This window comes from Austrofundulus limnaeus, unplaced genomic scaffold (genome assembly GCF_001266775.1).
Source record: "Austrofundulus limnaeus strain Quisiro unplaced genomic scaffold, Austrofundulus_limnaeus-1.0 Scaffold374, whole genome shotgun sequence".
In the NCBI taxonomy this organism is placed as follows: domain Eukaryota; kingdom Metazoa; phylum Chordata; class Actinopteri; order Cyprinodontiformes; family Rivulidae; genus Austrofundulus; species Austrofundulus limnaeus.
In genome coordinates, this window is record NW_013952776.1 from 153951 (window position 1) to 166648 (window position 12698).

Below are 12698 nucleotides of genomic sequence, written 5' to 3' on the forward strand. Positions count from 1 at the left end.
GCCGCCATGTGATTGGCTGATTAGAAATTAAGTGTTAACGAGCAGTTGGACAGGTGTACCTAATAAAGCGGCCGGTGAGTATATGTTTACCATGTGTCACTGTAAAACAATATTTTATGAACMTAGTAAATCATTGCATTCTACAATATTTTTATTTACATTTTATTCAACATCCCAATTTTAATATACTGTACAATACAGTTGTAAAAACTTTTATTTTTAAGAGTCATCAACTCAAAATATTTCTTAGGTATTTTGTGCCTGTACTATTGTCTATCCATACAGATTAGTAAGCTGCCTTCTCTTTTGTGTAGTGTAACTGGAAGGTACACAGCTCATAATGCTTAAAGAAACAAAAAAATACACAACTGGGTATGATTTCATTCTAGAGTCAATTCTGCATTTTACTCATTTTTTAAAATGGTTGTTTGTGTGAATGCCTTCATGCTATCATTATCCTATTGACAGTTTATTTTATGTTTTTTTGTTTACTCAAAAACACACTTTGTGTTAATTTCACATTTAATAAATCAAACATTCAGCTTAATCACAAATAGTGTGCTGGAACTGTTTACCTTATTTAAATAAACTTTTCCTAGAAAAATATATGAAGATCTYTTTAAATTATTGAAAAACATTAGCTTTAAATTCTGTTTTAGCATATTTGCTCTGTTTTTGTGTTCTTGTGGTACTTTTAGCTTTTAGCTATTGTCTTGTTACATTTAACATTTAACTATTGTTTTGTCAGTATAAGCTTTTTTGCTGCAGTTTTGCTAGTTTTGGCTTTTTGCTACGGTCTTGCTAATTTTAGTTTTTAGATATAGTTTTGTCTATTTCAACTTTTACATATTATCTAATTTTAGCTTTGTGCTAAAGTTTAGCTGATCCCTTATATTTAAACAACCAYTTCATTAGTTGGGGAGAAATGTGTTAAATACTTTAAGCTGCCTAAGAAATCAAATAAACAATCAGAAATGGTTTAAATAACAAGCCATAAAACTGATGTGAAGATTTTTAGGCTGATCTTGTAGAGTTTTGAATTAATGTCTTTGGGTTTTGTTACTGTACTGTATATTATTGTCCATGGGTTTCTTTTACTTACTTGTGTGTTCAGTTCTTTAGTGTTTTCTTTCCCTTTATGTCTCTCCCCAGCTCCACCCACACACCTGTTCCCTTGTGTTTCTCCCAGTTGTTTCCAATTATCTACTTGTTTATTTCCCTATCCTGTCTCRACGCCCTTGTTGTTTCATTCTGCTGTTTTCAGTGCTTTTTGCTGCCATGGCAGCTCTTCTCTTTACGTTGATTTAACAAATCAGTTTTCGTTTAATGTCCTTGTGTCTGCCTGCTCTTAGGTCAACTTCTTTACAAACGTGACAGATCTAAATGTTTCCATAAACTGACTGTGTGTTCCAACCTATTTTCCCTCAGATATTTCCAGTGCRTGCCCAGATATGGCCTTTTTGCTCCTGTTCACAAGGTCACACGGATTGGATTCCCTTGCACCACTCCTACCAAGACAAAAAGCTCCCACAGGAGGTCCACTCTTAAGAGGAGTCCCAGTGGTTCCTCAATAAGCTCCCTTAGCTCAGCCACCTCCTCCATCAGTGGCAAACCCAGCCGTGCAGGACTGGTAAGACTTATCCTGTAATAATAACAGCTGATACAAAACCTTGTTTAGTGTCTTAGCTGAAAGTTTAGATATCCTGTCGGTAGCCTCCAGGAGTCYTGGGCGGGGTGTGCACGCGAGGTGGGGATGCTGTGATGCGTAAGCTTGGTGTAGTTTAAAAATCCTTTTCATCAAATMTATTTTTAATCTGAAAAGGGCTGCACTGAGAAGTGTTATTAGGAGCTCAGCAGATGCTGCTGATAGCCTGCAGGGGTTGCAGGGCAGGCCGGGGGGATGGGGGAGGTGTGCTCTGTGATGAGGACGACACAGCCCAGAGGAGGAGCTGATCCCAAAAGGTGGTTCTAGTCCCAACCGATCATTTTTGCTCCCCTGCCTGGCTGCCTATTTGTCAAACATGCATGAATGTATTAAAYCAAGACTCTGGGCTTGTTTTTGATGAGAGGATAACATAACATGATATGAAGCTCAAAAGCTGATTTTACATGATATTGTCCCTTAAAGGAATAGATTTGCTTAGCACAAATATGACTARATAAAACCTATTTCACTGTAAAAAGTTGTTCAAATGTGCAGTTTTAGTTTTATTTGAGCTTGTGTACCAAACCACTTGTCTACTGCAAGTTGTGATTTGGTTCGCATGTAGTGTAAATTTGGGGTGCTGCGCAGTTCACCGCCATTCGTTTGCACCCCAATTTATATGGTGTCCGCTCYGCTCCAGTGCGAAGCACAGAGGAGGTCTGAAAAATGTTTGTAGGAAATGCGAGATTGRGTGATAAATCCAGTGATAAATGTGGAAGTCATAGCAAAAGAAATGTTTGTGTGGAAGACTCCAAACACAGTTGAAACTGTATCACTGTCATCCTTTTGAAACGTCTGATTTCAAAATAAAATCCACGTGTTTCATGTGTGTATGTACGTGTTGCATGCTACATGTTGCCATCTTCTTCCCAAACAGAACGATACGTTTTGACAGCATTTGTGTGTAAACATACCCATATATTTATTATTATAGCTAGGATTTCTACAAAATTAGTCTGCCTTTTGTGAATTATTTTGAAAATAAGGATGTTGTGCTTGTTCTTTTTCCCTTTTGTGTYACATCATCTTTGTAGATTGACTTCGATTCAGCTCCGGCATCCGGAAAAAATAGTATTGAATCTAATATTGGCGGATTGCCATCAGCTCACCTGCACCGCCACGCAGAGCCAGTGTAAATACTCTCGTTAATTATAATGGTTGCGTATTTACTGCGGAGGTCAGACCAGAGCAGAGTGGAATTGCATGTTGTGTAAATTGACTTGACCAAGAGAGTAGGAATATGTTAATAATCTTGTTTAACCTTTTGAGCAAGAAAAGTAAACATTTTCTTCAGCCTATGTTTGTATAATTTTTCAGCTAACAGAAACGTCTGCTCGGTACGCGCGTAAGATTTCCTGCACCACAGCACTTCAAGAGGCTCTGAAAGAGAAGCAGCAGCACATTGAACAGCTGTTAGCAGAGAGGGACRTGGAGAGAGGCGAGGTCGCCAAAGCAACCAGCCATGCGGGAGAAGTGCAGCAGGAGCTGGTTCTGCTGAGGAAAGGCCGGGATCAGGTCAGATAAAGTCATTCATTCATTCATTCATTTTATTTATCAAATAAATTGCACTGCATACAGTATAAAGTAACATTAATATAAATGTATAACACAATAAAGCATAAAGCTTATTTCCATTGTGGTCCAGCACATAATCATCAAAAAAAATCAAATAATCAAAAAGCAAACAAAAAAAAAACTAATAATAAATATAATCATTCAATTCTTGCCTGATTAARCTTTGGAATAAAAACTGTTTAACTTGACATTTGAACAGGGGCTTACGTACAGTAACCTGAATATGCTCAGGTAACTCGTTCCACAGCAATACACCAGTATAACGAAAGGAGGATTTGCCATAAGATTTGCCAGCTGGGTCTTGAAATGACTTTACTGAACCTTGAGTGACGAATGAGTGACGACTGAATGACGATTGAGTGATGATTGAGTGATGATTTTGTACCGGTTCAAACTGTTGAGATAAGTAGTTTGGAGCTTTATTGTTTGTAATACTATGAAGAAGATTATATTTTAATTGATTAACCCGTAGCTCAAATGGTAGCATTCCAACCTGACTAAACCCCTGTGCTCCAATGTGTGTGCGAGTTCCTACATTTAATAGATATCGTATCACTTCGTTCTGGGTATGCTGTAGCTTAGTCTTGTAGTGCTTACTTAGTCTGGAATACCAGAATGTGCAAGCGTAGTCAAAGTGACACTGTACTAATTCAGAATTCAGAATCGTTTGTCATTCACACACAACATCAAGATGCAGTGCAGAATGAAATTTGCAGTTTAGAACATCCGTCCGGAGAAACACACACATGACAAACATGGGGGAACGAATGTCCAGGGTCTTTCGCAACTTAATGCGCTACCTTTGCAGTTTAGAATACTCACACAATAGGAAGGGTAAGTTTAAAAAAAGAGCTTTGATCCTATGTTTTATACAGAAAACACATAAACATATGCACAAAAAAACTACTCTGCGACAGTGCAGTTAGCTAAGGAGGAGAGGGGGGTGGGGTGGGGTCAAAACACATGGTATAGGGAAGGGTTCAGCGGAGCCGGTGACATCCAGGGCAGAACTCCGTGTTGGAACCGATCCGAAGACCTCAAGAGTCCAAACCAGTTGTTATCAGTCAAAGCACAAGTCACCAGAGTTCAGTTCTCTGTCTCCACCCAATGCGGCCTTCAGACCGATCTGAGCACGGATGGAATGGGTGGGGATGGGGGGGAGTCAAGGCTTTCTTCTCACGTGTCATTCCAGGGAGGTTTTATCAGCTTGCATCCAAGGTCACAGCTGCAGGGATCCAATGATAAACGTAATTGTTATTTAGGGCCAAGCAGGCTGATTTCTCTTCTTTAAGCCTTATCTGTGTCTCTGTGTTGCGAAAAATGCCAATATTCCAGATTTGTTTACCACCTCACCTCTCCCGTATGAAACTTCACCCAGGTGTAGCCTCACTCCTCACGGGCACGCTGCTGAACTGTGATCCTCATCAGAATCACATCCAGTCTGCGACTTATATCCCCCAGCATTTGAGTCTGTGCGTTTGCAGTACGGGAGATCCCATCGAAGGTCCCTGACAGCTTTTCACAGACCCGGACTGCTGTCAGGATCGTTTTCATTTTCCGATAAACTAGGACTCCTCCACAGCCAATCAGCAGGAATCTGATTATCATAAATCGGAWTATAAACACATCTTAGACATCCTCAATAGAGAGCGAGGCCAGGCAGATCAGATTCCACCCCCAGGACCCAGAAACTCTGCCCGCCACGACAGTTCTACTGTGACGGCTGCTCTCTCCTCGCTCCAATCTCAGTGTGGAAAAAATAATGTCGATTGCAGACGTTCCACCTCCTGCCTGTAGCCAGACTCATCATTGTTGGTGATACAGCCAACAACAGCCTTGTCATCCACAAATTTCACTATTTGGCAGTCTGTGTGTTTTGCTGAGCAGTCATACTGTATGTGAGCAGTGTGAACAATAAGGGGCTCAGCATGCATCCCTGGTGGGAGCCTATGCTGAGAGTGATGGAGGATGAGGACATGTTGCGGATTCTCACAGACTGTGGCCTGTCAGAAAATCCAGCACTCAGTGACAGAGGGATGATTTCAGTTCGAGGGAGTACAGTTTTTGGACCAGTGTTTGCGGGATGATGATGTTGAAAGCTGATGAGAAGTCCATGAAGAGCAGGTTCACATAAGAGTCTCTGTTCTCCAGGTGAGTGAGAGTTGTGTGAACCACAGAGGAGATAGCACCCTCAGTGAACCGGTTCTTCCTGTATGCAAATTAGTGTGGGTCAACAGTGATGTTTATGGAATCTTTAATGTGAGCCATAATTAGCCTTTCAAAGCACTTCATGACTATTGGGATCAGAGCTACTGGCCGATAGTCATTTAGGTTTGTGATTGTGGAGGTTTTTGGGATGGGGATAATAGCGGCTGTCTTAAGGCAGGTGGGGACTGCTGCCTGTGAGAGAGAGAGATGTTCAGGATGTCCGTGAACACATCAGAAAGCTGTTTGGCACAGTCCTTCAGAACTCATCCTGCGATGTGGTCAGGACCAGCCACTTTGTGAGGGTTTATCCTCTGGAGAGTATTCCTCATTTCTGCTGGGCTCACCAAGATGGACTCTTCTTCTGTTCAGGGTCGAGTGTGATGCTGTTGAAGGTGCTGTAATCCTCAAAACGGCTGTAGAACCTATTAAGGGCATCAAGTAGGGAGGGATCGTCAAGGCACTGTGCACCTCTGGTTTTACAGTCTGTGATGCATTTAATGCCCTGCCACATGCTGTGTGGGTCCTGGGAAGTGAAGTGACCCTGTATCTTGGTGGCATATGCATCTTTTACCCATTTCACTCCTGCAGTCAGATTTATCCTTACTGCCCTTAATGATTAAGCATCTCCTTATCTGAATTCCTGGTCTTAAGCAGAGTGCGGACCTCTGCATTAGCCAGGGTTTTTGATTTGGGTAGTGTCTTACTGCCTTTGTGGTGGTAACGTCCTCCACATACCCCAGAACAGCAGATGTGTACTCCTGTAAGTCCACCTTCTTCCTCTTCATAGACAGCTGCTGTCTTATTTTATTATTTTTTTACTACAAGTGATAAATAAGTGTTTTGTTTAGGAAATGCCTTTTCCTTTGTAAAGATTATTTCAAAAGCTTCATGATCTTATTGTGTGTTCTTTTTTTCCTGTTGTGTGTACTGACTGCTCAGTAGTGTTTGATCTTTTGATTTATTCGAGATCTGATTTGACAACATTGTTCAGTTTTGAGCACATTTTGAACTATTTTGGGGCTAGAGTTTGGTTTTGCAGGAAGAATCAGAGGTTCTGTGAAAGTAGTTTGAAAATTGGGTTTTGTGTTTGTGTTTTAGCAACTCAGAAAAACTGGTAAGCGACGACATCATCTCGATATCGGAAAGCTCTTCCTCCTTCAGTGACTCAACCCCTTGTACAACAGTCTACAATCTGATGATAAAAACTGTATTTGTCTTTTGTTTAGTGGTAGGCACGTGTTAACTTATCTGCCCCTCAAAAATATGGATTGTTCTGAGATCACTCATATCACAGCTCACTCAAAACAGTGCACACACTACTATTTTCATGTCAAGACTTGAGCGCACACAATAACATTTGAGTGACATGTATTTTTACGGTAATATATATTTGTTTTGATAAATTCTCAATCTATTCATTTTAAGTTGTTTATTTCAGCTGTATGTGTTACATTTCTGGAACCCAGTAATGTCATTGTAAGCATGTGTTTTATTGTACTGTAGGTTTGAAGTCAGAAATGTATTTTTTTTGTAACCCAGTTAATGTGGTAAAGCTTTGATTTCCCACCTTTTCACCAAACTTGAACATATTGAACACATATGAAAGTCTAAAATTTCAAATTCACAGGCGAGCTGTTCATGTGCCATGCATCTCTTGTTGATGTGCTTGATGAATCTTTTATGTGCACACTTAAATCGTGTAATGTGCACTCAAATTTTGCTGTTCATGCATGCTCCCGTTATACGACGGGARTCTCTCCATAGACATCAACAAATTATTGAGACCTCACATAGTGTGCAGATTTAAGTAAGTATGTAAGTAAGTAAAGTTTTATTTATATAGCGCCTTTCACAGAAATAAATTCACAAGGCGCTGTACAAACAGTTAAGAACACCCATTCAAGAAGACATACATGACAAACATGGGGGAACAGGTGAACAGGTCATGTAGCAACAGAGACAGTTGCACTACCTTTAACAGCTTGCTAGAAATACACAAGAGGAAKGTTGAGTTAAAAAAATTGCTCTGATCCTGTTTACATCAGAAACACAGGGTCATGTGCACAAAAAATGACTTGTGAGAGAGCAGACAGCTTAAGATAACACATAGGGGGGAGGTAAGATGGGGTGGGATTAGAGGAGTAGGTGATGTTGAGGGAGGGGGGTCCGTGCTAGGATTTAAAATTGATTCTTAAATTTCTTGTATATTACAGTTTACATTGGAGATGGAGGCCAAACTGGATCAGCTGCGTTCAATGGTAGAAGCAGCAGATCGAGATAAAGTGGAGCTTGTCAATCAACTGGAAGAAGAAAAGAGGTGGGTGTTCCAGTCAGCCCTCTCAATACAGTTTGTTAACACTTGGCAAAGTCTACAGTGTTTGCAACAAGAACTCATGTTATCAAACACCTTAAATAAAAAATCTATGGTTTTTGCCTGCAGCTGTGTGTGATGTGTTTGTTTGTCTGGTTGTGTTAGCAGCTCATTCAGTTTGATGACCTCCCTCACCTGGAGGGTTCAGCTTGAACTAGCGTTTAAATTTTTCTCGGAAGTGTACAAAACTCAGGTTCAGATCAGAGAGACTGTTCCTCCCAATCCTGCTCCTCCAGTTCACATTGTGGCTTTTTACTTTTATGGGTGTTAACGTTCCTCAAGCAGAATAAAGGAGCTGGAGCTTTTTTCAGGGCATTAGGGGAGTTGTCCTGTAACTGGTGGGTTGCTGGTTTAAATCCCTGCTGCTTCTGCTGATGGTCAGAGGTCTCAGTGGCACTGTTATAATGGCAGCCTCGTCGACTAGAGCTACTGACAGAGGTGAGGGCAGACTGAGGGCAGAGTCTCAGTCTGCCCTCACCTTTGTCATTAGCTCTAGGCAGGAGCTGTCTGTCAGAAGAGACACAACACCATCAGTGTGTTGGCCTAGTTGTTAAGTGAACTTTCTAACTTAGCAGTAAATCTGAGTTCAATTCCCAGCAAGGACACTTAATTTTTATTATTTTTCTATTGCAACCTATTTTTTTATTATAAAGTTTATTCATTTAAAACAAAACAACATAAATTCAACATACAACAAAACACAAATCACAAATAAAATGAAAGGCAGCAGAAGAAGAAAGAATCTTATAATGTCTGCCCCTTTTTCACAAATGGATAAATTCAAACAAAATAATCTTCAATTTACAAAAAATGTAAATAATAATTCCATAAAAAAACAAATTTTACATACAATAAATAAAATATCAAAAATACAATGCAAGGCAGCAGAAAGAAGGAAAAAATCCTACAGTATCTGCCCCTTTTTTAGGAAAAAGGTAAAGTAAACAAATTAGCCGTTGAGTAGTAAAAACAGAACAAAACAAAATAACAATAATCCTCCTCAAGCAAAATTTATATGAGAACACATTATTCTTTTTCATATTTCTTCAACAAACCAACCTTAATCATTCTCTTAAACATAAACATTGATCTGACATTTTTAACAGCACTTTCCAGATTATTCCATAATCTTATTCCCTGAATTGACGCACATCGTTCCTTCATACTGGTTCGAAGTTTAGGCTTCACAAACATCTCAATCCCCTTAAGATTATAACAGCTCTCTCTTTTAACAAAACTTGACTCAATATTTACGAGTAATATGTTTTCATGAGCTTATACATAATCTGCAAAATATTATAATCAACCAACTCATGAAATTACAATAATTTCAACTGACAAAACAACATATTTGAACCGTTGACCTTTTTGCATCAGCTCTAACTGAGCCACAGTGCCACCAGTTTTGTAATTTTTAAGTAAAACATGGTTATCAGGCATCAAAGTTTCGATGTCTGAAATACATTGTTATGGAATAATTATGTATATCTGTTCTACCTTCATACTGTCCAGTAATCATATCTCATGATAACTAGTTTCGGCTGTTTTAATCTATCGGCCCAGACTTAAAGACTCCAGCGATGCATGACCTCTTTTATTTTGATAAGGTGTTTCCGGGCTGACAGCCCTGTCATTGGTTAGATGGTTCACACATGGTGAACTGCGATTGGTTGTAAGCATGTCACAGGATGTTATATTATCGGCTGCTCTGCACTGACGCGCCAGCCACAACTTGACAGACTTCTCTGATTGACTTCTGCTCTGTTGTTGTTCAAATTAAATCATTTGACGGCCATACACGCGGACTTTCTGTGCATTTATTCCAACMTGTTTCTGCATTCTTGGTAAATCGTGCCACCACAACAGAAAATATGTCTATTGAGAGTGGAGAGGTTAAATGGYTTAATAGTCAAATAAACCCGAGAATCATCTGCATACAAATGAAAAGAGATATTGAATTTTTAAATAATCAGACCAAGAGGAAGCATGTAAATAGAAAATAATAATGGCCCAAGAATTGATCCTTGGGGAGCTCTGCAAGTAAGAGAAGCTGAATTGGAGGAATTGCTGTCAGAAGTTACAGAAAAAAATTGTTGGTAAGACATCTAATAAAACAAGTGGAACATTTCATACTGTTGATTAATCTTGCTAAATCAGCCTGAGAAATGAGGTTAAATGAACTGAAAAGTGATTTACTTGTTCATACGGAATAGAAGAGGCAGATTGCACAATTTGAGCTCTGATAGATACAGTATTTTATTAATAAAAACAAAATAATTCACAACTCTCAGGATATAATTCATCAGAAATATGTGATTTATGAATTAAAGAGTCAATGGTGTTAAAGAAATGTTTTGGATTATTCAGATTTGAAACAATGAGGGATGAGAAATATTTAGATCTTTCTTTAAAGGGATCCCCGTTTAGTTGTAACATTAGACTTTATTTGATAAACATATATTTTAACTGTAAAATGAAGACTGTAAAATACTGTAGGTATTACGGTAGGACTGTAAAAAACTGTAAAATCCTGTAGGCTTTTTAGTTTTGTAAATTTTTTAAAATATATTTTAACACGGATGGAGCCATTTTATTTACATGCAAAGCATTCTGGGTAAATGATGACGTGTATAGGTCCTCGGTGTGAGCGAGCTATATCCACCCTGAAGGTTAATCTTGGACAATATATGATGATCGACTCTTAAATGAAACCAGAGAGCGTTGACAGAGAGGAGAAGGTAGAAATGACTCAGCCTGGAACTGAAAATATGGATGGAGGACAACAGAGCTGCTTCATGGAAGAAGAACCTCAGCTTGGCCTGTTAGCTTTAGCACTGACGCTACACTGTCTTATGTATTAGCTTGGTGCTAGCGCGACAAACTAACAAGCTAAACTGAGGTCCTCCATCCATATTTTCAGTTACAGGCTGAATCATTTCTACCTTCTCCTCTCTGCCAACGCTCTCTGGTTTCAGTTGGAGGGAGGGGCAAGATGGTGGAGGAGTAAGACGTGTGACGCGTGGGCTCCCGCTCCGACTTGTTCTGTTTATGGTTCTCTACTAAATGTCCTTGCGGTTTTGAGCATTTGGACTGTCCGGACTCGACCCCTGAGTGATTCTTGCCTGGAAGAGTAGAAGAATGGCGACAAACTTGAGGAAAGGCAAACATTCTAGCTCTGTGGCTGTTAGGCCCGACGCCACCCCGGAGCAGACTGCAGCTAAAGCCGGATGTTCGGCACCTCCTTCTCCCTCCCGCGGTGAATTGGACGCACTCTCCTTGAAGTCTGACATTCTTGCCGCTATAAAAACGATCACTCTGCTGTGATGAAATCGGAAATAAAAGCGGCTTTGGCTGAYGAGTTTACTTTTATTAAAGGAGAGCTACAAGCGGTGAGAGCGGAAGTGGCTAACGGCACAATGCTACTTCGCGCCGACCTGGACTACCTTAAACACAGCGTTAAAGAGGTGGAGGATGGCTTGTCATCCTAGTCCGATGAGGTTATTACTCTACGCACCACCATGTTGGAACTGAAAGAAGAAGTCGATGGGCTCAAAAAGAAGTGTGACGATATGGAAGGGCGCATGAGAAGGTGCAATGCGCTAATTATTGGAGTTCCTGAAATGCCAGAATCCAGCTCCACTTCAGCAGTGGCTAAACTGCTAGCAGAGGTTCTACAGATGGATAAAGAGCCACTGGTGGACCGAGCCCATCGCTCTCCAGGTGGGAACAAGTCAGGCGATAAGCCYCGGGTTATTGTTGCTAAGCTGCACTATTATCAAGAATGTGTGGAAATATTGCGTCGGGCCCGGAGCCATGGCCATCTTCGTTTTAAGGAGGCTCCGATTATCATCACATCTGACTACACAGCCGCTGTGGCCAGGGCTCGGGCGGCGTTTACGGAGGTGAGGAGGCTCCTTGGCAACCGACGAGATGTTCGCTACGGCTTGCTTTTTCCTGCACGGCTCCGCATCTCTCATGGGGAGGAAAACAAAGAGTTCCTGGATGCTAATAAAGCAATGGACTACGTTAAAAAGAGGATCATCTCAGCGACGGACAACGAGGACCGGCGTTGATCGCAGGCCCAATCCTCATCAATCCATTATGACTGTCAGGTTGGAATGAACCTTCCAGCTTTATGTCCCGCGCTATKTCTTGATTTAATTTTAGACTTTATTCCAAGGAACAACATTCCTTTTTTTGTTCTATGTATGAGAGTTTCACAGGGGCTCTGTCCAGATCTTGGTTAGTGATTTATTTATCAGTGCAGCAAGGAGCATAAAGAGTAATAATACTTCAGGTGCAATTTACGGCATCCAGTGTTAAAACGGACGCTGCTGGACGTTATGTTATTGTGGTGGGAAAACTATATGCACTTTCAGTCATTTTAGTCTCAGTATATGCTCCAAATTGGGATGACCAAACATTTTTTAATACGCTTTTTTCAAATTTACCTAATATTTCAACACATAATCTCATAATTGGGGGAGATGTGAACAGTGTGCTATCATCCCTCGATCGTAGTACAGTGGGAAAGATTTCTCTCTCTAAATCGGTCCAGTCAATTAATTCATTTCTTAACACTTATAGATTGGTTGACGAGTGGCGTTTTCGAAATCCGACCCTGAGACGGTATTCATTCTTTTCCCCTGTTCATAAGAGCTATTCACGGATTGACTACTTTCTCCTTGATAAACGGATTTTACCTTTAGTGAGTGAATGTGATCATGGAGCGATAGTTATTTCTGATCATAGTCCGCTCATAATGAAACTGAAAGTTCCTGTTAAGCAATCGATCTATCGTCCTTGGTGACTTAAAGGTATTATATCATGCTTTTAAAT

At 40.3% G+C, this 12698-nt stretch overlaps 1 protein-coding gene across 1 annotated transcript in view; it reads left to right on the forward strand.

Annotated features, from left to right (window-relative positions):
* Positions 1-12698, forward strand: part of clip1b (CAP-GLY domain containing linker protein 1b) — a gene marked incomplete in the record, with an annotated part of 106130 nt that overhangs the window by 28016 nt on the left and 65416 nt on the right. The window contains 3 exon segments of the mRNA XM_014023516.1: positions 1429-1630; positions 3023-3220; positions 7702-7805. Coding sequence (XP_013878970.1) covers positions 1429-1630; positions 3023-3220; positions 7702-7805 — 504 coding nt within the window.